We start from the raw sequence: 26,995 nt of genomic DNA, 5'->3' as shown, positions 1-26,995 counted from the left end.
ATTAGTGGGGCTGAGGTTTCAAAGATGGATGGTGTAGGTTATCTTCTTATGTTTTCCCAAAGGCAAAGTTTATTATCATTAGTTAATAAATTATAATAATGATCTATGTAGAAATTTTCCCTACAGCATTTTATATTTTAACAAAATTAAATTGTGTGTAAATTGGACAAATCTTATGATACTATACACTAAGGACCACAAAGATATTTTTAACCTTTTTATTCAGTAATTTCATCTGGGGGCCTCAAAGCACAGAGGTTTACTGCAGCATTTTCCAAGTATCAACTAAACAAAACCCTGAGAAGAAACTTAAGTATCTAATAATTAGGTCATAAAATATTATGCACTGTAACACAATAATTATAAATACTTGGTAGAAACTACTTTATAATGTCCAGTCTTACTGGATTAACATTAAGTTGAAAGACATAACACAAATAAGGTGTAAGTGCCTCTGAGGGTAGGGCTTGGGTCTTATTTATTGTCACATCTTCAGTGCCTATAATAGTCACTGACATGTAGTAGTTGTTTGTTAGATATGTGAATAAATGAAAGGCCAATCATTTTATGTTTGGAATTTTATATAGTATTTAAGAACAAGATCTTAAAGGAAATAGACCAAAATCAAAATAGATTTGTTGCCATGTTGGGATGGCGGTGTATTAAAAAGGTTTTCTTTAATATTGTAGCATCAACTTCTTAATTTGAAGAAGGTAAAATACTGTATTTATCGTTCCTCTTGTTTATTGTCTAAATACTAGTTACCTCAAATAATAAATCAAGCTTGGAACCTCTGCTTTAATTAAGAGCATGAATATGTACTAATGAGAAATTATTTTCTTTGCTACTTGAACATTAGCTTATTTATTTCTATCTCTCCCCACCTCCAGTGTAAACTTTATACCATCGGGAACCTTGCCTATTTTTCACTGCTGTATCTGCAGTGCCTGTGCCATAGTAGATGCTCAGTATACGTCTGTTGAGTGAATAAGTAGTAAATTTGAATTCAGATATGTCGTAGGTGGACTCCAAATTTGGGTGGTATTTTTGATTATTTTTGTACATAGCTCATGTGAATATTTTATCACCTGGTCAAATATGCTTTTTGGTAATTGTAGTGTTTCTTTTTCAGAGAACATTACAAGTGTTGCTACCTGACCTTGCTGCCAAAGCAAGCCCTGCAGCTTCTGCTCTCATTCGAACTTTAGGAAAACAATTAAATGTCAATCGTAGAGAGATTTTAATAAATAACTTCAAGTATATTTTTTCCCATTTGGTTTGCTCCTGTTCCAAGGATGAATTAGAACGTGCCCTTCATTATCTAAAGGTAATTGAATATTTGTATATGTTTTACTCCTTTGTATAAATTAGCATTATAGGAAAGCTGTTGTGACATTCTTATAGAAGTAGAGTGAGTAGTTTATAATCTATCTTAGGGTAATATAAGTTCAAGTGGTACATAAATAAGTATTGTCCTGGGCCAAAGGAGAGTATTAAATAGAATTATTCTTTTGTTTTTTTTTTTATTGTTTTACCATGATGGTATATGATAGTCATCCATTCATGGATCAGCTTCTCAACTAATTTCATTTTAGAATTTATTGATTGGAACTACCAATGACTAATGATAGATAATTATATCTGTCAGAAGAGGCAATATCCTTAAACTGTAGTATAATGACAGCATTGAATTTAGTTACTTAGTGCTCTGATTACAGTTTGGCCCACTTTCTTGCTAGTTTTCAAATTTAAAATTATAGCCTGTGCTGCTTTTTTTGGTGTCGTAGTATCAACAAAATCTGAGGAATAAGAGGCTACATGGGAACAAGAGAACCTGTCAGATATGCATATGTAACTATTGTTTTTCTCCAATGTTAATTTATTCCCTATATTTCATGATATGCCAGCTATGGATCTCTTTCTACATGAGTCTTTTTGAATATTGAGTGTATTTATTCATTTTGAGAAAGAAAATCTGTGTTATGAAAGTGGAATGGTAACAGCATTCCAATGCTTACATGTCAGAAACTTTGCTAATCAATTTTTTGGATTATTTCACTTGCGTTAACTCCTCTCAGTTACCTGGTGAGATAAAGTACTATTATTTTTCCATTTTGTGGATGAGAAAGCTAAAGCAGAGAGAGGCAGAGCCACTAATTTTCCTCTCAGGGGTTACATTTCTTTGAATGTAATGACATTCTAAAACTTTATAAAAAACCATACTCCCTTTTAAAAATTTTATTTCAAAACAAAGTCTGATCACTTCACTTTTTTACCTGTAGTACATGGCAAACCTACCAGGAAAAGTTAAGATTAGAGTCCTTTTCCAATGCCTTTTTTAATATTATTAGTAATTCTTGTCACCTGATCCAGAGCTCCTGATTAAGTATAGTATATTAAAATCAATACGCTTATTTCCAAGATGTTAGTATGGAGGAAAAAAACAACTTTTTTTTTTTTAATGTATCTTTGGGTTAGAATGAAACAGAAATTGAACTGGGGAGCCTGCTGAGACAAGATTTCCAAGGACTGCATAATGAATTATTGCTCCGTATTGGAGAACACTATCAACAGGTTTTCAATGGTTTGTCAATACTTGCCTCATTTGCATCTAGTGATGATCCATATCAAGGTCCAAGAGATATCACATCACCTGAACTTATGGTAAGTAATACATTATATGGGTTTTTTGGTTTGTTTTTCTCCTTTTTGTAGCTTTATGGAATTGAAAAAACATGTGTTTTGTGTATTTCCCAAATGCTAGAGATTTATTTAAATTTTAAATTGGAATTTTTGTTTTGAAAAGACTGTTTATTTAAATTGCATGGTCACAGCATACATATTAGGATTGAAAAATAAACATTTTCAAATGATTTTAGATTTTATTTTTTCACTGGGTAAAGCTGTTTATTTTCCTTCACTACCTTTTAACTATGGATCAGAATATATTCATAGCTTCCCCCGGTGCTGCTATCCCTCCCTTGGCACAACATACTAACTTTATCAGTTCTAAACTATATTTAAATTCTTTGTTGGGTTTAAGGCAGGTTAGAAAATATTCCTTTTTGTCTTTCCCTGTCTTAAATTTGTATCTGAAATCATCTTACTGTTTTATTTCTTCATGTAGAAAAAACATATAAATCTCAGACTTACTATTTTTTCCTTTTGATTGTCTTCATTCTTTGAAGGTATTCAAAGTACTATCAGCAAAATATCTTGAGAGGTTTCTGTCTTGGCGTTCTCATTTAGCACCATTCTGTAGCTCATTCAACTTTGACTCTGTTTGAAATATTCTACTGAAATTGCAGCCATGAAATTAAAAGATGCTTACTCCTTGGAAGGAAAGTTATGACCAACCTAGATAGCATATTCAAAAGCAGAGACATTACTTTGCCAACAAAGGTCCGTCTAGTCAAGGCTATGGTTTTTCCAGTGGTCATATATGGATGTGAAAGTCGGACTGTGAAGAAAGCTGAGTGCCAAAGAATTGATGCTTTTGAACTGTGGTGTTGGAGAAGACTCTTGAGAGTCCCTTAGACTGTAAGGAGATCCAACCAGTCCATTCTAAAGGAGATCAATCCTGGGTGTTCTTTGGAAGGAATGATGCTAAAGAAACTCCAGTACTTTGGCCACCTAATGCGAAGAGTTGACTCATTGGAAAAGACACTGATGCTGGGAGGGATTGGGGGCAAGAGGAGAAGGGGACGACAGAGGATGAGATGGCTGGATGGCATCACCAACTCAATGGACATGAGTTTGGGTGGACTCCGGGAGTTGGTGATGGACAGGGAGGCCTGGCGTGCTGCAATTCATGGGGCCGCAAAGAGTTGGACATGACTGAGTGACTGAACTGAACTGAACTGACTGAAATTTTCATCTTGTCAAGGTCAAAAATGATCTTCCTGCTATCAAATCCAGTGGTTGCTTCTCTTTTTCAGTACAGCTGACACATCCCTTCCTATGTGACATCTGTGACACCATATTTTCTTAATTTTCTTTTTGCTTCACTGTCTACTCATTCTTTATTTCTTAATTTATTTTATTGAAGTATGGTTGATTTACAATGTTTTGTTACTTTCCGTTGTGAAGCACAGTGATTCAGTTATACATATATATCTATTCTTTTTCATATTCCTTTCTGTTATGGTTTGTTACATGATACTGAATATAGTTCCCTGTGTTATACAGTAGGGCCTTGCTATTTATTCATTCTATATATAATAGTTTGCATCTGCTAATCACAAACTCCCAATCCATCCCTCTCCCACTCCTGCAACCACGAGTCTGTTCTCTATGTCTGTGAATCTGTTTCTTTTCATAGATAAGTTCATTTGTGCCGTATTTTAGATTCCATGTATAAGTGATAGCATATAGTATTTGTCTTTCTCTTTCTGACATTTCGTTTAGTGTGATAATCTCTAGGTTCACCCATGTTGCTCAAAATGGCATTATTTCGTTCTTTTTATGGCTGAGTAGTATTCCACTTGGCTTCCCGGGTAGTTCAGCTGGTCACGAATCCAGTGTAGGAGACCCTGGTTCAATTCCTGGGTTAGAAAATTCCCCTGTAGAAGGAATAGGCTACCCAGTCCAGTATTCTTGGGCTTCCCCGGTGGCTGAGACAGTAAAGAATCCTCATGCAATGCAAGAGACTGGGTTGGATCCCTGGGTTGGCAAGATCCCCTGGAGGAGGGCATGGCAACCCACTCCAGCATTCTTGCCTGAAGAATCCTCATGGATGTAGGAGCCTGGCAGGCTATATAGTCCATGGCATAACAGAGTCAGTCATGACTGAGCGACTGAGGACAGTATTCCATTGTATATACATATATGTGTGTGTGTGTATGTGTGTGTGTGTGTGTGTGTGTGTGTATAATATTCATTCATATATTCTTTCATTGGTGATTGTCCACTCATTCTTAATCTGTACTTTATCTACTTATTCTCTATATTTTACATTCAGTACTATCTAATTGGGTCTTTTTCTCTATAAATATTCTCTCCTTAATTGAGAGGGAATCTGAATTCCTCTGATCCCTTAATATGATCTATATTTTGATGATTTTATGATTGAAATTCTAGTCCAGAGCTCTTTTGAACTTTGGGCTTGTGGACTTAATCCAAGTTAGGTCCTGGCAGGAAATAGATGGCAAACATGCAAATGTTTCGTTGAAAATAATTTAATGAAGGGGCTATTTTCATTGACATAAGCAAGGTTAAGAGAACTAGCAGGGAGTGTTAAGAAACCCAAGACTAGAAACAGCAGAAAACATGCTCCCCTTCCTCCTGGGCAAGAAGAAATGGTATCACCAGAGAGCTAGAACCATGGTGCTTGGGAAGGGCTTTTGTCGTGGAGGAATATAACCACTGCCAGAAGTACCTCACAACCCAGATAGTGCAGGAAGTTATAAATATCACAGTCTCTACTCCTGCCCTATGTCCCCCTGTTGGTGGCTCCACTTGACTGAATTTAGTGGGAAACCCAGAGGAAAAGGAATATTGAGTGATGGAATCTGGTTGGCCTCCCAGTCACATCAGTGCAGTTCAGTTCAGTCACTCAGTTGTGTCTGACTCTTTGGCACCCCATGGACTGCAGCACACCAGGTTTCCTTGTCTATCACCAACTCCTGGAGCTTGCTCAAACTCATGTCCATCAAGTTGGTGATGTCATCCAACCATCTCATCCTCTATCATCCCCTACTCCTCCTGCCTTCAATCTTTCCCAGCATCAGGGTCTTTTCCAATGAATCAGTTCTTCATATCAGGTGGCCAAAGTATTGGAGTTTCAGATTTAGCATCAGTCCTTACAATGAATATTCGGGACTGATTTCCTTTAGGATTGACTGCTTTGATCTCCTTGCAGTCCAAGGGACTCTCAAGAGTCTTCTCCAACACCACACTTCAAAAGCATCATTTCTTCGGCGCTCAACTTTCTTTATAGTCCAAATCTCACATCCATATAGGACTATTGGAAAAACCATAGCTTTGACTAGGCAGACCCTAAGCTTCCTTTCTACAGTGAGCTGTACACCTTTCTTACCTCCTCACCCAACCTGGTAGCATGTGTGACCTAAAGATACATTAATTAGGTACCTCAGTGTCAAACAATGCAGCTTTCTCCTGGAGTTGGAAAATATTCTAATTGCTGCTTCTCCCTAGCAATTACCTGACAAAGGTCCGCTTAGTCAAAGTAAAAAATTATGTCTTTGCTTTTTAATATGTTATCTAAGTTGGTCATAGCTTTCGTTCCAAGGAGCAAGCATCTTTTAATTCCATGGCTGCAGTCACCATCTGCAGTGATTTTGGAGCCCAAAAATATGAAGCCTCTCACTGTTTCCACTGTTTACCCATCTGTTTACCATGAAGTGATAGGATTGGATGCCATGATCTTTGTTTTCTGAATGTTGAGCTTTAAGCCAACTTTTCCACTCTCCTCTTTCACTTTCATCAAGAGGCTCTTTAGCTCTTCCCTTTCTGCCATAAGAGTGGTGTCATCTATGTATTTGAGGCTATTGATATTTCTCCTGGCAATTGTGATTCCAGCTTGTGATTCATCCAGTCCAGCATTTAGCATTATGTATTCTGCATAGAAGTAAATAAGCAGGGTGACAATATACAGCCTTGACATACTCTTTTCCCAATTTGGAACCAGTCTGTTGTTCCATGTCCAGTTCTAACTGTTGCTTCTTGACCTGTGCACAGATTTCTCAGGAGGCAGGTTAGGTGGTCTGGTATTCCCATCTCTTTGAGAATTTTCCGCAGTTTATTGTGATCACACAGTCAAAGGCTTTGGAGTAGTCAATAAAGCAGAAATAAATGTTTTTCTGGAACTCTCTTGCTTTTTCAATGATCCAGCGGATGTTGGCAATTTTATCTCTGGTTCCTCTGCCTTTTCTAAAACCAGCTTGAACATCTGGAAGTTCACTGTTCACATACTGTTGAAGCCTGGCTTGGAGAATTTTGAGCACTACTTTACTAGTGTGTGAGATGAGTGCAATTGTGTGGTAGTTTGAACATTCTTTGTCATTGCCTTTCTTTGGAATTAGAATGAAAACTGAACTTTTCCAGTCCTGTGGCCACTGCTGAATTTTCCAAATTTGCTGGCATATTGAGTGCAGCACTTCATAGCATCATCTTTTAGGATTTGAAATAGCTCAACTAGAATTCCATCACCTCCACTAGCTTTGTTTGTAGTGATGTTTCCTAAGGCCCACTTGACTTCACGTTCCAGGATGTCTGGCTGTAGGTGAGTGGTCACACCATCATGATTATCTGTGTCACGAAGATCTTTTTTGAACACTTTTTCTGTGTATTCTTGCCACCTCTTCTTAATATCTTCTGCTTCTGTTAGGTCCATACCATTTCTATCCTTTATTGTGCCCATCTTTGCATGAAATGTTCCCTTGGTATCTCTAATTTTCTTGAAGACATCTGTAGTCTTTCCCATTCTGTTGTTTTCCTCTGTTTCTTTGCATTGATCACTGAGGAAGGCTTTCTTATCTCTCCTTGCTATTCTTTGGAACTCTGCATTCAGATGTGTATATCTTTCCTTTTCTCTTTTGCCTTTCACTTCTCTTCTTTTCTCAGCTATTTGTAAGGCCTCCTCAGACAACCGTTTTGCCTTTTTGCATTTCTTTTTCTTGGGGATGGTCTTGATTACTGCTCCCTGTACAGTGCCATGAACCCCTATCTGTAGTTCTTCAGGCACTCTGTCTATCAGATCTAATCCCTTGAATGTATTTGTCACTTCCAGTGTATAAGCGTAATGGATTTGATTTAGGTCGTACCTGAATGGTCTAGTGGTCTTCCCTACTTTCTTCAACTTAAGTTTGAATTTGGCAATAAGGAGTTCATGATCTGGGCCACCTTCAGTTCCTGGTCTTGTTTTTGCTGACTATATAGAGTTTCTCCATCTTTGGCTGCAAAGAATGTAATCAGTCTGATTTTGGTGTTGACCATCTGGTGATCTCCATGTGTAGTCTTCTCATGTGTTATTGGAAGAGGGTGTTTGCTATGATCAGTGCGTTTTCTTGGCAAAACTCTGTTAGCCTTTGCCCTGCTTCATTTTGTATTCCAAGGCCAAATTTGCCTGTTACTCCAGTTATCTCTTGACTTCCTCCTTTTGCATGCCAGTCCCCTCTGATGAAAAGGAGATCTTTTTTGGGTGTGAGTTCTAGAACGTCTTATAGGTCTTCAAAGAACCGTTTAACTTCACCTTCAGCATTACTGTTTGGGTATACTTGGATTACTGTGATATTGAATGGTTTGCCTTGGAAATAAGCAGAGATAGGCAGGCAGAAAAGAACAGAGAATGGATCTGAGGATGAAGGAAACTGGCAAACCGAGACTGTCCAGCTTCCTCTTTGTCATCTATATTTGCCTGTCTTTTAAACATCTCAAACAAGTCCAAACATTACATTTCCATTCTCCAATGTTAGTCAGTCAGTCATGTCTGACTCTTTGTGACGCCATGGACTGTAGCCTGCCAAGCTCCTCTGTCCATCGAATTTTCCAGGCAAGAATAATGGAGTGGGTTGCCACTGGTTCCCTTATCCAGGGGATCTTCCCGACCCAGGGATTGAATCTGGATCTCCTGCCTTGCAGGCAGATTCTTTACCATCTGAGCCACTATGGAAGCCCAGATTATAAAAATCTTTATTTTCCTTCCCTAATCTATTCCTCTCATAGTCTTTACTTCTCAGGAAATGATACCAATGTCTACAATATCTGTCCTCAGATATCAGTTCGTCAGATCAAAACCTGGAAGGCATTCATGAGCCCTCTATTTCCTATATCCTTAAAGTTAAGTATCAACAAGTCCTTTCAAGTCTGACCCCCAAGTCTGTCTTTCCTTATCTTCAGCCACCACCCTTATACAAGTGACCTCATCTTTCTCCAGGACAACTGTGATCACTTCCTAATTATTCTCTCTTTTTGCTCTTTCTTTCCTACATCTTTAATCAGTTACTTACACAGTATTTGAAGTACTCTTCTGACAGCTTAAACTCATTCCCTTGGTTAAATTTCTTCTGAGATTTTCATTAATCTATAAGGCTCTATGTGGTGCATACTTTTCCACCCTCACATATTGTGTAACTTTTATCTTCCTTTCTGCCTAGGTTTCATATTGTTTGTATTTCTTAAAGATGTCAAGCTTTTTCTTCCTTCACAACCTTTACAGTAGATAGTCTCTTTACTTGAAATTTGCTCCTAGATGTTTCTCATTCTTTAGATCTCAGAGTTTCTTGGTCATCCCATCTAAATTCCCAGTCACTTCATCCCAGTTCTTCTCTCTCATGTGACCATGTCTGTTTCTTTATAGCACTTATTACACACTATTTACATACTTATTAAATGTCATCTTCTTCTATCAGTCTCGCGTGTAAGCTAGTAGGGAGAAAGTGACTCCTTATCTTGTACACTTGTACCTGGCAGAGTATTCTAGACATACATAATAAATATTTGGTGAATGGCAGATGAATGAACTATTTGTCTAAGTGTAAGAGCTTTAAAATTAGAATGTTGACATAGATTATGTGAGTATCACCTGTATCAACTTTTCATTTAAGAATGAGCTAGAGCCTTGCAATTAGTGAATTATGACATGCTAAACTTGAGTCTTAATCCAAATTGGAAGTTTGTAAATTAAGTGCAGTTTTAGGCTTTGGTAAACAGATGATTCTCTGTACTCTGCAAGAGAAAAAAGTTTATCCCAACATCTAATCTGGAGAATGTGTTGGACACTAAGCTTCCTCTCTACAGTGAGCTAGTGTACACCTTTCTTACCTCCTCACCCAGCCTGGTAGCATGTGTGACCTAAAGATACTTGAATTAGGTACTTCAGTGTCAAACAATGCAACTTTTTCCTGGAGTTGGAAAATATTCTAATTGCTGCTTCTCCCCAGCTCCCCTCCTTATTTTTGGTCCCTTTTCTTGCCTATATACGAAGTTTTTTTTTTTAATCACAGCTTCATTGTGTTTATTGTGGAAGCTTAAACATGCACATTACTCATGTCCTTGTCCTAACTAATTTTGTTAAAGATTTTTTTTTTTTTTTTAAATTTTTGGCTCTGCTGGGTCTTTGTTGCTGTGCAGGCTTTTCTCTAGTTGTGGTGAGTGGAAGCTTTTCTTCGATGTGGTATGCTGGCCTCTCATCGCAGTGGCTTCTCTTGTTGCGGAGCACAGGCAGTCAGGATTCAATAGTTACAGCACGTGGGCTCAGTAGTTGTTATTCCTGGGCTCTAGAGCACAGGCTCAGTAGTTGTGGTTCACAAGCCTAGTTGCTCCACAGCACGTGAGATTTTCCTGGACCAGGGATTGAATCCTTGTCACCTGTACTGACAGATGAATTCTTTACCACCGAGCCACCAGGGAAGCCCCCTATTGAAGGCTTTTATAGAGAGGAAAATTCTTCTTTGCGGTGTACTCACAGTCCCAGTTTGTAATAAGTCCCAGCTGTATTCTAAGTATTTAATACATATTATCTTATTTAATCTCTACAGCAGCTGTATGCAGTTGATACGTTCATTGTTCCCATCTTATAGACTCAGAAGAGCTGAGTAACTCATCCAACATCATAAACTAGGAAGTTTTAAAATTGGGATTTGGACCCAGGTTTGGCTGACTTAAAGTCCATACCCTGTCCTCTACTCCCCTCTTTCAAGAAAGAGTTAACCCTGTCAACTTCAGGAGACCCAAAATGCCATAATTAGTGATACCTAACTTGTAGCTGTTGATGCCCAAGGTTTGTAGCCCTTTTACTATTTCCTCAGGGGATATTGACTGCTATGGCAGACTGTTATTCTGGGTGTGTGTGCATGCGTGCTAAGTTGCTTCAGTTGTGTCTGACTCTTTGTGACCCTTTGGACTGTAGTTCACCAGCCTCCTCTGCTGGGATTCTGCAGGCAAGAATACTGGAATGGGTTGCCATTTCCTCCTCCAGGGATCTTCCCGACCCAGGGATCGAGCCTGTATCTCTATGTCTCCTGCATTGGCAGGCAGGTTCTTTACCACTAGTGGCACCTGGGAAAAGCCCCTCTGGCAGAGTACCTGTTCCTTGTTCAAGTAACTTTTTTTTCCCACCTTAGCTCTAAATGCTCTAAATAAGGACATTCACATGTCTTTTTCTATTCTTCTTAAGATAAATATCCTCACCACTCTGGATCCTGACATGAGTCAGATCCTGAGGAGTCTATCATAGCTCAACTCTAGTTCAAAGGCTTATGATTTTCTCATGGTACGGAACTATTTAATCATATATTATCTCATATATTATCATAATAATAATGAATCAGTTTTATTAATTTTTAAAGTATTACATGTGAAAATATATGCTTTGGGAGAAATGTAATTCTGCAACTGGTTATTTCCAGTATTCTAACGTAGTTAGATAAAACAGAAATGATATTAAGTAAATGGTTGACTTATGAAATTTGGTCTGTGTGAAACTATGTAATACCTTTTTTATGTGTTGGTTTTTTTCCCCTTAGGCTGATTATTTGCAACCCAAGTTGTTGGGCATTTTGGCTTTTTTCAATATGCAGTTACTAAGCTCCAGTGTTGGCATTGAAGATAAGAAAATGGTAGGTGATGATAGTTGGTTACAAAGGACCAGAACAGAATTCATATAGAATATGTAGGAGACATCTGCTTCTAGCTGCAAACATTCAAAGAAAAAAAATTATCAAACATGATATTCTGTATTCCTGAACAACTCATATATGCTTTTGAGGACTCTGAAAAGAAAATGTTATCATTTACTGTTCTTTTGTTTATAAGGGACAGAAAACTCACCCAAAGTGGCTTGAAGGAATTTGTTGTCTAGGTAACTAAAAATATAAAGATAATACATAGCTTCTGGCATAACTTGATTTTGGATATTGTATTCTCAGAATTAATCACTTAGCTCAGATTTCCTTGGATTAGCTCTAACTTAAGTGCCAGGTGATGGCCCCAGCAGCTTCAGGCTCACATCATCACAACATGTAGGTCGATGGGAAAAAAAGAGACCAGCACTCCCTGACAGAGCAAACAAAAGTTGCATTTTTAAATTCATTAACCCAAATTGGTCTCATGTGAGTCATGTCCCATGGTGTTTTTGAATACCAAAAGTGTGATGCTGGGAGGGACTGGGGGCAGGAGGAGAAGGGGACGACAGAGGATGAGATGGCTGGATGGCATCACTGACTCGATGGACGTGAGTCTGAGTGAACTCCGGGAGTTGGTGATGGACAGGGAGGCCTGGCGTGCTGGGATTCATGGGGTCGCAAAGAGTTGGACACAACTGAGCGACTGATCTGATCTGATCTGATCTGATAGAAAGTAAAGTAACTTCTGTATTTGTCTGTATATATTTAAACACATTTGGCACAGTGTAGTTTCATTATGATTGCAAACAAATTGACATTTTTGCCTGTAGTTTGGGATAGTATTTTAGATACTGATTAAATTTTCCTTTTTATTGCTTCCCACTCTGCAGTCAGTAAAATTATAATAAAAACCCATTAATAGATGCTTTTTTTTCAATCTATACTCCACTTTCTTAATGACCTTAAAGAGCTAGGAAAGACGGGGTACAATATTAATCTATAAAAATTTCAGCAACAAATACTTGTTCTTTTGGTGTCAGCTGGTGAATTTAATCCCCAAAATGACTTCTGTCTATGTAAAATCTTTCTTATTGTTATCCCAAGTGAAAGGATAACCTCAAATCTAAGAAAACTAGAGTTTGTTTGTTTAAAACATAAAGAGCTTTCGTGTTTTTCCACAGAATTAAGGTTGACCAGAGAGTTTCTTTACCCATTCATTGGAATCTGAAGCTTTTCATACAAGTCTGATTCTGTGTTCCACACAATAAAATGTGTGTACTATTTTCTGAGTATGTCATTAGTTACCTGTTTTACTAAATTAGAGCATTTGAATTTAGTACCATTAGGACATAAATGCATGTGTTACATAGCTGTTCAGGATATATATGAAGAAGTTTAAAAAATAGGTATTATGGTTTTAATAAATTTGAAAATTACTGCTTAAGAAGACCACAAGGACCAAAATAACAAATCACTTTCAAAAGCAGGAAAAAAAAGGAACCCAACTTGTATTTTTTCAAATTATAATTCTTACATAAGCACTTGAACAAAATAAACTACTGCCATTAGGCTTTGTGTTGTCAGAGAATAGATATACACTGAGATTAGGATGGAAAGCACTTGTCCTTAGGGCTCATCTGCTCCTGCCAGCTTGTTTATGGCTTTATTTTGAAGCCCTACTTACTTTTCAGGCCTTGAACAGTTTAATGTCTTTGATGAAATTGATGGGACCCAAACATGTCAGTTCTGTGAGGGTGAAGATGATGACCACGCTGAGAACTGGCCTTCGATTCAAGGATGATTTTCCTGAATTGTGTTGCAGGTAAATGATGACCTGAGTTCATTAGATATTTTGCATCTTCCAGTAACACTAACTTGAATTCTTATCACTTTGAGGGAAATTGGGTTCAAAGCAGATGTAATATAGAGAGGCATTTGCACTGAAAAGAGAATGTGTTTACTTCTTTTAAAACATTTTGCTGTGAAATCGTTTATTATCCTGAGAAATAGAATAATATAACAAACCCCTGCATACTCACTTCCCAACCTCAGTTTAGCAACCTTGTTAATCTTATTTTATTTAACCCTTCTACTTCTAGTTATTGTTACTTAGAATGTTTTAAAGAAAACCCAATATCATATCATTTTATTTCTAAAATCCTAGATGTATCTAATGGATAAGGACATCTTAAAAATATGTAACCATCATAAATTATTATACTTAGCAGAATTAATAAGAATTTCCTTAATATATTCTAAAATTCAGATTTCTCCAATTGTCTCAGAGATGTTTTCCCCAAAGATGTTGACTTGTTTGAATTAAAATCCAAATAAAATGTCACACATTTGATTGTATGGCCCCCTAAGTAAGCCCTATAAATAGATTAATCCCTTAAACACCCTCTCCACATTTCTTTTCAGCCATTGAGATGTTGGCACGTAGGATTTGGCTGATTGCTAATTTAGGTTAATTTCAGTATTACTACTAACAATAAAACTCCTGAATGCAGTTTAAGCTTTTTAAAGTTTCTTTTTGTTCTTGACTAAATTTTATTGGAGATGTACAGTAAGAATAATGTTTTACTATATTCAAAATTCTGTGATAAATTATAATGGAAAAGAATAAGAAAGATAATTTTTTAAGAAAGAATAATATGTTTTAAAGTCAGGTAAAATAATTTTTTCCTGTGTGCCTGTGCCATCTATTTGGTATTGTGAGGTTCAGTTGTTTCAGTTTGCTTAATATTTTTAGAGATTGATTTTCCATCTATTTTATTTAATTTAAAAATCATATAAAACATTTACTTTGTCTGAAATTCAAATTTGTGTAATAAGTTACACTCAAAGAACCTAGCTGTCATTCCTAAATTGCTAAAAATAGATGTATCTAATTTTATTTTGTGTAGTCCCCTTTCTAAAAGTATAAGCAGATGCATACACACTCACAGATGCTTTTTTTTTTTCATATTAATCCTGCCCCAAAAGGTAGCATATTATAAGCTTTGTTTTTCATCTTGCTTTTTTTGACTTAGTGTATTATAGAGGTCACTTGATTTGAGTATACTGACTGATCCTTATTACATTTTTACAGGTGCCTTATATTCTTATTGTTTGCATTTATCATTGTTTGTTCAGCTAATAATTAACTGATGTGACTTTTAACTTTTTTTTTTTTCCTCATAGAGCTTGGGACTGCTTTGTTCGTTGCCTGGATCATGCTTATCTAGGTTCCCTTCTCAGTCATGTAATAGTAGCTTTGTTACCACTCATACATATCCAGCCTAAAGAAACTGCAGCTATATTTCACTACCTCATAATTGAAAACAGGTATTGTAAATGAAATAGAGATAGCAGCTTTTTATTACTGCATTTTTGTATCAAGGTATTAGGATTACTGTGGGTAAACTGTTCACATTCTTTTTAATTTAGAGTCCATTAATAAATAGAAGTAATTGACATGTTTAAAGTCAATACATATCAAACTGATATGACATGGCTTTCAGTTGTGACATGGCTTTTATTGTAATTATATTTTAAACTTAGATCAATAGCTCAAAATTATTTTTCATCAGTTTTGAAAGAGGTGAGGCTCAATTTACCTTTCTTCTCACAGTTAAAAGGCAGACAGTTGAATGCATGAAAAAGGTTAGGAGGGCTAATCACATAGTTTCTACAGCTTGCCTTATTTTAAACCCTTATTCATTGCAATAACCCTTTAACAAGCCTCCCTTCCTTTAAGTTTTTATTATGTTTCTTCATATTGTTCATGTTTTAAAGCATCTCTATCTTTATCATTCCAGCATGGGGAGACATTCTGTGATTCTCCATTTCTGAATTCCAAATTGTTTATCTGGATATTTAAAGCTTTCTAAAATCTGGCCACATCTTATTTTTTAAAATTCTTTGCCAAGATTTTTCAAAGCAGATACCAGGCTGTAGTCAATCCACATTGCTAATGCAAGAATATGTATTATTCCTTTCCATTTTTATTTTTCTCTCACGCTGCTTTTTAGTTTGGAATGTTTTTCTGTACACCTGTTTTTGTTTTTGTTTTTCATTTTTGTACATACTGTTGTATATCAGCGTTCCTTTGCTTCTGAAAAATTAGAATTTAAGTACTATTTACTTACTTATCCATATGCTATTGCAATTCCATTAGTCATTTTCAGGAACTATCCAATCAAGGAGTAAATAAAGAATAAAAAGTTAATGGAGTTTTTTCCAATTAAAATACTTTTATTTTTGGTATTCTGAACATAGTAGAACAACATTATCACTGATCTAGATCACTTTTCAAATACCTTTTGGATTGTTATACAAATAGTTTATCTGTGCTGTTTATTATAGAGGAATCATTTCTCTACCTTTTCATATAATGAAACAATTCTCTTTCACTCTACTAGAGAGAAGACTTTAAGCTCTCTGAGTGAAGGAATTATTGAAGTTTTCTTGGTTGTTACATCCCCAGTTTCTAGGAAATAGTAGCACATAGGAGTTACTTAATACCTGTGTGTTGCATGAGTTAGTAAAGATAGAATTTAGAAACCCTTTTATTTGGACCTAGAAATATTAGGGCTTTATATTTGAAGCATGTTAAAAATTGTAACCTCCAGTAAGAATTACTTATGTATTTTTCTCTAATATATCTTTGTGAGAATTTGTATTTTGGGGTTGAGTTTCTATTGCTGCATTATAAACCACTTCAAAACCTAGTACTCATAGTTTTGCAGTCTGGGCTGGGTTCAGCTGGTCAGTTCCTTGGCTGTTCTTACCAGTGGTCATTGCAGTCAGCCAGTAGGTAGACTTGACTGGACTTCTCCCTCTTTCCATTTAGTCTCAGAGCTTCTTACTCTCTCCATGTTGCTTGTCCCTGATGGTGACCAGACTTCTTACATGGTGACTCAGGACTCTCATGAGAACAAAACCAGGAGCTGCCAGACCTTTTTAACACTTACGCCCAAAGTCAGTTCAGCATCTCCTCTGCCACATTCTAATTTTTAAAACAAATCACACACCTAGCTCAAATTGAAGCTGAAGTGACTCTACATGGGCAGACTGCTACCGGGTGATTTTCTCAGATTTGATTATTTGCCAGTATTGACTGAGCATCCTAGACATGTCAACAATCAGCTAGCACTTTTAAGTGTGAATTAAGTTGGCCTTAGTTTCAACCACTGCTTTGTATGTTTTTTTTTTTTTTTAGTGTTCATATTTGGTAAATAATTCTTTTTCTTTCAACTGATTGTTAGGGATGCTGTGCAAGATTTTCTTCATGAAATATATTTTTTACCTGATCATCAAGAATTAAAAAAGATAAAAGCGGTTCTACAGGAATATAGAAAGGTATTCAATTTTTTATGTATGGTTTAGGAGATCGTTCATACAAAATTATTTCCAAGTGCTAAAACACTGAATAGAGATTCTTTAGAATGATGTCTGGGGATATTATAGTCATATTGTGATGCCTAATTTATGATGACTGTATAATCCTATCTTGAGTCTGATTTTTAGAAGGAAGTTTTAGCATCTGGATCAAAGATGTAACATAGAATTAGATAGAACAGAGAGCAAAGGATACAGTTTTTGTGCCATCCCTACCCAGATCAATATGTTCTTACTTACAGTTCCTAAAAGAAGTGACCATAGCTGCATACTCTGAGTAAAGGAAAAAAAATGCTGTGGGAAGATTCCAATTACTTTGTGCTATAAACCATGGTATAGATATGTCAGGTCTGACTAATTCTGAGCTTTAGAAGGAGAATCATCTGTCATTCCAACATCTGGAAATTCAGTGAACTCTCTGAAATTTAAAAAAGATTGTTGGTGATTTTAATTTAGGGCAGAAAGTGGGATACCTGAGCATGGGTCAGAGTAGAAAATGTATTTACTACAGATCCCAAGATTGATTCTGAAGACTTTATAAGCTTTTTTACTGGGTAAATCATCAGTCATAAGAAAGTAAGTAGTCAAAATAAGGAGTGAGTTATCTGCATAATCTGTAGACCTTTTTCAAGGCTTTTATGTAGCCCTTTTTAAATTAAGGGAAACTTGTATTTCTTACCAAGAAGGATTTATTTTGGATAAGTAAATTATTATTTAGTTGATATAAAATTTTTCTCTAAAACTAAAAATTTTGGAAGAAAATCCCTTCCTTTGAGAATTACTGAAAATTTATATGCTATACAAAAGAAGAGATAGAAATTACTCTTTAAAACTGCATTCAATTGAGGTACCGTTTAACTACTTTGATGGTAATGGTGTAGGAAATCCAGTCCTACTGAAATGGTTCCTGATGTGATTAACTGATAAGGTGTATCTCTCTGTGGTCTTTTTATAGGAGACCTCTGAGAGTACTGATCTTCAGACAACTCTTCAGCTATCCATGAAAGCAATTCAGCATGAAAATGTAGATGTCCGTATTCATGCTCTTACGAGCTTGAAGGAAACCTTGTATAAAAATCAGGTATGAAAAGTGAAAGTGTCAGTTGCTCAGTTGTATCCAACTCTTTGCAATCCCATGGACTGTAGCCCACCAGGCTTCTCTGTCCTTGGGATTCTCCAGAATCCCAAGAATACTGGAGTGGGTACCCTTTGCCTTCTCCAGAGAATCTTCCCTACCCCAGGATCAAGCCCAAGTCTCCTGCATTGCAGGCAGATTCTTTACAGGTTAAGCCACCAGGGAAGCCTAAGATATAATTAAAGAGCTACAGGAAAGAAAGGGTGGATTTCAAGAAAAGATGACGATAGGCATATTTGCTTGAGATTCAGTAGGTTCAATGAAAAAAAGTGATTTTTATTTTAACAATAAAATCAGTAAATTCATGAGATGCCCTTTAAGGCTGAAGAGGTTTGCATATCTTTTTCTTGTTTTTTTTGAAGGATCATGATTTGGCAGTTATATTTTAGGTTATTGCATCTTCCTAAGGAAGGATGTATGCAGTTTATATGAGTCTTCTCATGTAATTTTCTGTAGATATCTTTCATGTAAAATTTCAATAATTTTGCCATTTTTCATTTTGATGGAATTAATTCTGTTAGTTTTAATAAAGCTAAATTTTAAGTTTTTATGAGGCCAGTAAACTTTATTCTTTTCCTTGTAAACATAATATAGGTTATCCCGAACTTTGGTGAAGGTGAGAATTGGTATTTAAAATACCATATCACTATAAATCTATAAAATGGAAAAAAATTGTTAATGAAGTTTTCATTTTTGCATATCAAGAACTCATATGATAAGATGTGAGAGCCTAAGACCCTCAGGAGTTAGTGGATTGCAAACTGGGTTGTATTTGTTTTCATGATAGAAAGAAGCATTTTCTTAGGATAAATGATATACATGATGGTAGCAAGTACATTCTTCTGGGTCAGTAAGCTTGTAAACCCAAAGTGGGAAGCAGCCAATGTGGACATGATGCTACCACATGGTAGCATCTCTTGAATCTCTTTGAGTGTAGATATTACGCTCTCCTATCTGTAAATCTGCATTATCAGTAGAAAATATAATCAGCACACTGCCCCAAAACATCTAGGACAAACAAGAAAAATGATCTCTTTTCCAACTGTGGCAAGCAGATAACATCATCTAAGATATCACAAGCTATCTGGCATGCCCCCCTCCCCAAAAAAAGAGGAATTGAATGAAGAATTTAAAAAGAGAAATGGACAAAAAAGCAAGGTATGAAACAAGAGGTGACTGAACTGAAGAAAGAAATTGAAGAAATGAAGGTTAAATTATAAGGAGCATACAGGAGGAATATATATGACTAAAACTTTAGGAAGGAGCATTGAAGAAAGGCAGGAGAATAATCAAGAGAACAAAAATGAGATTAGAGAAAGGAGTACAGAGGATCAAAGAAACAGGTGAAATGGAAACTCGGCAAAGATTTCACATTAAAATGAAGTTTGTAAAGAAGGAAAATAAAACAATGGTTCTAATATTTAAAGCTATAATCCAAGTAATTTTTCTCTAAATGAAAGACCTAAGTCTGTATATTGAAAGGACCCATTGTGTACCTGTAAAAATTGACCCCAGCATAGTCAACTCTGAGACTTATCTTAGACTTTAATAATAAGAAATCTTCAGGACCTACAGGTAAAAAAATATTCTTAAAAAATCACTTAAAAGGGCAAGAAAAGAAAATTAGTATCATTATTCTCAACAGTAATATACAGAATAGACCTAGAGGATAGCAGCATTTTAAAAAATGTAAAGGACATAAAGAATAAGGCAAGCTCTCCTTAGAATATCATGGATAATAAACAGAGTTTTAACATATAAGAACTGAAGAAATACAAGTTTCACAAGCAAGCCCTTCCTAAGAGATACGCTAGAGAATGGCTTCATTCAATGAAGTAATGACTGGGGAGACTTTGTCAAAAGAACTGATGGTTACTAGTTATATATTTAACAACAGTGGGGACAACTTCAGGAGAATTCTATGTAAATGCTATAGATTTTAATAAGATAGAAAGAATGCATTTTTTTAAAATGAGAGAAGAAGAGACTAAGATATGAGTAAAATGAGCTTAGTCCTTATTGTGTAGGCAATAACTGGGAGTCAAAATATACTATTTAAAACTGGCAAACTGGTTAAAGAAGATTATATAAAGATACTTTTTTATTAATATAAAGGATACCTCTAGAACCTTTTTATTTATATAAAGGATACCTCTATATAAAGGATAACTCTAGAACAAAAGTATACATTTTCTTCTGTACCAAAAGAAATTAAATTTTAGGAGCTAGTTATAATACATGCAGTATTATCATTTTAAAAGGCATGGGATTCTCCAGGCAAGAATACTGGAGTGGATTGCCATTGCCTTCTCCGAGTGATCTTCCTGACCCAGGGATTAAACCTGGGTCTCCTGTATTGCAGGCTGGTTCTTTACCATCTGAGCCACCAGGGAAGCCTATTTATATAAAGGATACCTGTAGAACAAAAAGTGTAAGTTTTATTCTGTACCAAAAGAAATTAACTCTTAGGAACTGATTATAATATATATAGTACGACGGAGCGACTGATCTGATTCTGATCTGATTATAATTTTAAAAAGCTGATAGAATTGAGGCCCAACATATCAATCATATTAATAAATGTGAAAAGACTTTAACAGAAAAAAAATTACAAATTGTTTTACAAAGCAGAGAACAATTCTGTAATACATACATATAAAATAAATTATTTAGAAAGGCTAAAAGTAAAGGAAGGAGCAAATTTATGACAGATTAATTGAAATAAGAAAGCAGGAATTCTGATTCTGCCACTAGACAAAGTAGAATAAAAACCAAAAAGTATCAAATGTGACAAAAAGAGGGCACTTTATAGTGCTAAACGCTGTAATTCACAAAGATACAAGAGAAGATACAGAACTTACAAAGAAGATACATTATGAATGTATATACTTCTGAGGAACTAAACTCCTAGAGATAGGAGACAGATTAGTGGTTGCCTGGGGCTCAGAGACTTGGGGAAAATGATGAGGGAACTAATAATAGAATTAAACAGAAAATATAATACCGTTATTTTCATAAATGCTGAAATAGCCTTTGACAAACTATAACATCCATTTCAGATAAAAGCACTCAAGAAAATAGAAATCGATGGATAATACTTTGATAAATCATAAATGTATACATATACATACATGTGTATATGTATACTACATACACGTGCACACACACATGCATGCTTCATGTGGAGATAAGACACCTTCCCACTAAAACTCATCTCCACTTGCTCATTATCTCCACTGCAATTTAATATTCAGTTGGAAGTATTGGCCAATGAACTTAGATTAGAGAAAACCATCAGAGGCATAAGATTTGGAAAAGACATTATAATAGGCCTATTTACAGATGATATGTAATATACTTGAAAAACTATAGAAACTATCAATAAACTAATTCAGACACAAACAGATTCAGTAAAGAGAATATAAAAATCATAATCTTCATATAACTAGCAGTAACCAGGTAGAAGACTTGTTGGAAAACCCAATTTGTAGTAGTAACAGAAAGAGATAATATACTTAGGAATAAGCGTAACAAGAAATGTATAAATCAGTAAGGAAAACTTTGAAACACTACTGATAGACACAAAAATATAATTGATTTAAACAGAAACACCCCTTACTTGGCTCAATATTATGAAGATTTTAGTTCTCCCTAGTATAATATATAAAGTTAATGCCATCCCAAAGATGCCAAGTTTTTTTTTTTAGCTAGAAACTTCATACTAATGTTCAGACAGAAGAACAAACATGTAAAAATAGGTAGGAAAAATCTAGGGGGAAAAAAAGCAACTATGAGTGTTCAGTAGCCCTCCCAAACATTAATATATTCTATGTAGTATACCCTATAGCCTCTATAATTATTATAAAAGTGTGATACTGGTACATGAATAAACAGACCGGTGGGAAGAAATAGAAAGTCCAAAAATAGACTCAAGCACATATGGACATTTATGATATAAAAATAACATTTCAAATAATTAGAGCAAACATGGATTTGTTTTTTGACAACTGGTTAGGCATTTGGAAAAGGATAAAATTGGATTCATACGTTAAAAACACTTTCTAAATAGATGCATTGAACACATAATTCTTTTGGAATTGGATATTTTTTGTTGAAAATACAAACCCAGTTTATGTAACCTAGAAGTAAAAACATTTTTAAGTACATGATTTCACTCAGTTGTGTCCAACTCTTTGCGACCCCATGGACAGTAGCCTGCACCAGGCTCCTCCGTCCATGGGATTTTCTAGGCAAGAGTACTGGAGTGGGTTGCCATTTCCTTCTCCAGGGAATCTTCCCAACCCAGGGATCAAACCCAGGTCTCCTATATTGTAGACAGACGCTTTACCGTCTGAGCCACCAGGAAAGTCTGAACTTATTAAATAAGTATATTTTAAAATTATCTTTCTTTTAGTGTCTCATTTATATATTTAGTATGAATTGCATTTATCTTTTACAACTAAAATGTTCTTTTCCTTATTATCTAATTTTAGCAAGGTAAAAAATGCCTATAATTTTATTAGTTTTGCTGTTTATTGTTTTCTAGTTCATCTCTTTTAAGTATTTATGCCTGAATTAACCTATAATGTTAATTTAAGTGAACTATTATTAAAGATTCTAGATGAGATAAGGATGATTCTAATCCTACAGAACATATTGTGAATTATATTATGTGAACTCAGCAAAAACTCAGTGAGAAGACTGCAGAACAAGAGTTTAATTTTGTCAATATTTATCAGATATTCCTTAATGTTTTTAAGCTTTCTAGTTAGGAAAGTATATTAGTTTGTAGAAGTTACATATAAACTTTCTTTCTACTTTTATTTTAGGAAAAACTGATCAGATATGCAACAGATAGTGAAACCGTGGAACCTGTTATCTCACAGTTGGTGACAGTGCTCTTGAAAGGTTGCCAAGATGCAAACTCTCAAGCTCGGTTGCTCTGTGGAGAATGTTTAGGGGAACTGGGGGCAATAGATCCAGGTCGACTAGATTTCTCAACCACTGACACCCAAGGAAAAGATTTTACATTTGTGGTAAGTTATGATAATTTGGAATGACAAGAAGAGTTCTCTCTCCTAATGGGATTTCTACAAGAAATCTGTAGAAATGGAATTTCCATTTACAAGAAACTATTCAGTTTATCCTTCAGTTCAGTTCAGTCACTCAGTTGTGTCCAACTTCTGCGACTCCATGGACTGCATCATGCCAGGCCTCCTGTCCATCACCAACTCCCGGAGCTTATTCAAATTCATGTCCATTGATTCGATGATGCCAACCATCTAATCCTCTGTCATCCCCTTTTCCTCCCGCCTTCAGTATTTCCCAGCATCAGGGTCTTTTCAAATGAGTCAGCTCTTCACACCAGGTGGCCAAAGTATTGAAGTTTCAGCTTCAACATCAGTACTTCCAAAGAATATTCAGAATTGATTTCCTTTAAGATGGACTGGTTGGATCTCCTTGCAGTTCAAGGGACTCTCAAGAGTCTTCTCCAACACCACAGTTCAAAAGCATCAATTCTTCGGCACTCAGCTTTCATTATAGTGCAACTCTCATATCCATACATGACTACTGGAAAACCATAGCCTTAACTAGACGGACCTTTGTTGGCAAAGTAATGTCTCTGCTTTTTAATATGCTGTCTAGGTTGGTCATAACTTTGCTTCCAAGGAGCAAGCCTCTTTTAATTTCATGACTGCAGTCACCATCTGCAGTGATTTTGGGACCCCAAAAAATAAAACCTCTCACTGTTTCCCTATCTGTTTCCCATGACATGATGCGATCAGATGCCATGATCTTTGTTTTCTGAATGTTAAGCTTTAAGCCAACTTTTTCATTCTCCTCTTTCACTTTCATCAGGAGGCTGTTTAGTTCTTCTTAGCTTTCTGCCGTAAGAGTGGTGTCATCTGCATATCTGAGGTTATTGATGTTTCTCCCATCAATCTTGATTCCAGCTTGTGTTTCTTCCAGCCGAGTATTTCTCATGATGTACTCTGCATAGAAGTTAAATAAGCAGGGTGACAATATACGGCCTTGATGTACTCCTTTTCCTATTTGGAACCAGTTTTTTGTTCCATGTCCAGTTCTAACTGTTGCTTCCTGACCTGCATACAAATTTCTCAAGAGGTAGGTCAGGTGGTCTGGTATTCCCATCTCTTTCAGAATTTCCCAGTTTGTTGTGATCCACACCGTCAAAGGCTTTGGAGTAGTCAATAAAGCAGAAATAGATGTTTTTCTGGAACTCTCTTGCTTTTTCGATGATCCAGCGGATGTTGGCAATTTGATCTCTGGTTCCTCCGCCTTTTCTAAAACCAGCTTGAACATCTGGAAGTTCACGGTTCACATATTGCTGAAGTCTGGCTTGGAGAATTTTAAGCATTACTTTACTAGTGTGTGAGATGAGTGCAATTGTGCGGTAGTTTGTTCATTCTTTGGCATTGCCTTTCTTTGGGATTGGAATGAAAAGTGACCTTTTCCAGTCCTGTGGCCACTGCTGAGTTGTCCAAATTTGCTGACATATTGATTGTAGCACTCTCACAGCATCATCTTTTAGGATTTGAAATAGCTCAACTAGAATTCCATCACCTCCACTAGCTTTGTTCATAATTATGCTTCCTAAGGCCTGCTTGTGGAGAAGGCAATGGCACCCCACTCCAGTTCTCTTGCCTGGAAAATCACATGGACGGAGGAACCTGGTAGGCTGCAGTCCATGGAGTCGCTAAGAGTCGGAGACGACTGAGCGATTTCACTTTCATGTTTCACTTTCATGCATTGGAGAAGGAAATGGCAACCCACTCCAGTGTTCTTGCCTGGAGAATCCCAGGGACGGGGGAGCCTGGTGGTCTGCCGTCTATGGGGTCACACAGTCGGACACGACTGAAGTGACTTAGTATAGCATAGCATAAGGCCTGCTTGACTGCGTGTTCCAGGATGTCTGGCTCTAGGTGAGTGATCACACCATTGTGGTTATCTGGGTCGTGAAGATCTTTTTTGTATAGTTCTGTGTATTCTTGCCACCTCTTCTTAATATCTTCTGCTTCTGTTAGGTCCATACCATTTCTGTCCTTTATTATGTCCATCTTTGCATGAAATGTTCCCTTGATATCTCTACTTTTCTTGAAGAGATATCTAGTCTTTCTCATTCTATTGTTTTCCTCTATTTCTTTGCACTGATCACTGAGGAAGGCTTTTTTTTATCTCTCCTTGATATTCTCTGCATTCAAATGGGTATATCTTTCCTTTTCTCCTCTGCTTTTTGCTTCCCTTCTTTTCACAGCTATTTGTAAGGCCTCCTCAGACAGCCATTTTGCTTTTTTGCATTTCTTTTTCTTGAGGTGGTCTTGATTGATGTCTCCTGTATAATGTCATGAACTTCCATCCATAGTTCATCAGGCACTCTGTCTATCAGATCTAGTCCCATAAATCTATTTCTCACTTCCACTGTATAATCATAAGGGATTTGATTTAGGTCATACCTGAATGGTCCAGTAGTTTTCCCTACTTTATTCAATTTAAGTTTGAATTTCGCAATAAAGAGTACATGATTTGAGCCACAGTCAGCTCTTGGTCTTGTTTTTGCTGACTGTGTAGAGCTTCTCCATACTTGGCTGCAAAAAATGTAATCAGTCTGATTTCGGTGTTGACCATCTGGTGATGTCCATGTGTAGAGTCTTCTCTTGTGTTATTGTAAGAAGGTGTTTGCTATGACCAATGCATTCTCTTGGCAAAACTCTTTTAGCCTTTGCCCTGCTTCATTGTGTACTCCAAGGCCAAATTTACCTGTTACTCCAGGTGTTTCTTGACTTCCTACTTTTGCGTTCCAGTCCCCTATAATGAAAAGGGCATCTTTTTTGGTTGTTAGTACTAAAAGGTCTTGTAGGTCTTCATAGAACCATTCAGCTTCTTCAGCATTACTGGTCAGGGCATAGACTTGGATTACCATGATGTTGAATGGTTTGCCTTAGAAACGAACAAGATCATTCTGTCGTTTTTGAGATTGTATCCAAGTTCAGCATTTCACTCTTTTGTTGACTATAGGGCTACGCCATTTCTTCAAAGGGATTCTTGCCCCCAGTAGTAGGTATGATGGTCATCTGAGTTAAATTCACCTATTCTAGTCCATTTTAGTTTGCTGATTCCTAAAATGTCAAAGTTTCTCTTGCCATCTCCTGTTTGACCACTTCCAATTTGCCTTGACTCGTGGAGCTAATATTCTAGGTTCCTATGCAGTGTTGCTCTGTACAGCATCGAACCTTGCTTCCGTCACCAGTCTCATCCACAACTGGGTGTTGTTTTTGCTTTGGCTCCATCTCTTCATTCTTTCTGAATTTTTTTCTCCACTTATCTCCAGTAGCATATTGAGCACCTACCAACCTGGGGAGTTCATCTTTCAGTGTCCTATCTTTTTGCCTTTTCATACTGTTCATAGGGTTCTCAAGGCAAGAATACTGAAGTGGTTTGCCATTCCCTTCTCCAGTGGACCACATTTTGTCAGAACTGTCCACCATGACACGTCTGTCTTGGGTGGCCCTACGTGGCATGGCTCATAGTTTCATTGAGTTAGACAAGGCTGTGGTCCATGTGATTAGATTGGTTAGTTTTCTGTGATTGTGGTTTTCGGGCTGTCTGGCCTCTGATGGAGAAGAATAAGAAGCTTATGAAAGCTTCCTGATGGTAGAGACCAACTGAGGGGGAAACTGGGTCTTGTTTTGATGGGCGGGGCCATGCTCAGTAAATCTTTAATTCAATTTTCTGTTGTTGGGTGGAGCTGTGTTCTCTCCCTGCTATTTACCTGGCTCCAAACTATGGTGGAGGAGGAAATGGCAACCCACTCCAGTATTCTTGCCTGGAGAATCCCAGGGGCAGGGGAGCCTGGTGGGCTGCCGTCTATGGG

At 36.6% G+C, this 26,995-nt stretch overlaps 1 protein-coding gene across 5 annotated transcripts in view; it reads left to right on the top strand.

The window, feature by feature from the left end:
- ATR (ATR checkpoint kinase) overlaps positions 1-26,995 on the top strand; it is a 120,241-nt gene that overhangs the window by 30,240 nt on the left and 63,006 nt on the right. For 4 of the 5 annotated variants that reach the window (XR_015156470.1, XR_015156487.1, XR_015156512.1 and 1 more), the window contains exons 15-22: positions 1,133-1,327; positions 2,479-2,664; positions 11,487-11,579; positions 13,277-13,407; positions 14,769-14,912; positions 16,835-16,928; positions 17,923-18,048; positions 22,932-23,138. Coding sequence is in view for 2 of the 5 variants with exons in the window: in XM_086380906.1 (XP_086237032.1) it covers positions 1,133-1,327; positions 2,479-2,664; positions 11,487-11,579; positions 13,277-13,407; positions 14,769-14,912; positions 16,835-16,928; positions 17,923-18,048; positions 22,932-23,138 (1,176 nt within the window). In the remaining 3 variants the exon portion in view is untranslated. Of the gene's footprint in view, positions 1-1,132; positions 1,328-2,478; positions 2,665-10,499; positions 10,742-11,486; positions 11,580-13,276; positions 13,408-14,768; positions 14,913-16,834; positions 16,929-17,922; positions 18,049-22,931; positions 23,139-26,995 lie in introns of those variants that run through there. The other variant, XM_086381072.1, reaches the window with a different exon arrangement.

This window comes from Bos grunniens, chromosome 1, assembly GCF_055505025.1.
Source record: "Bos grunniens cultivar Pamir isolate PY7600 chromosome 1, Bosgru_T2T1.0, whole genome shotgun sequence".
Taxonomy (NCBI): domain Eukaryota; kingdom Metazoa; phylum Chordata; class Mammalia; order Artiodactyla; family Bovidae; genus Bos; species Bos grunniens.
The sequence above is the reverse complement of the archived record's forward strand: the minus strand, read 5'-3'. Positions and strand labels throughout refer to the sequence as shown.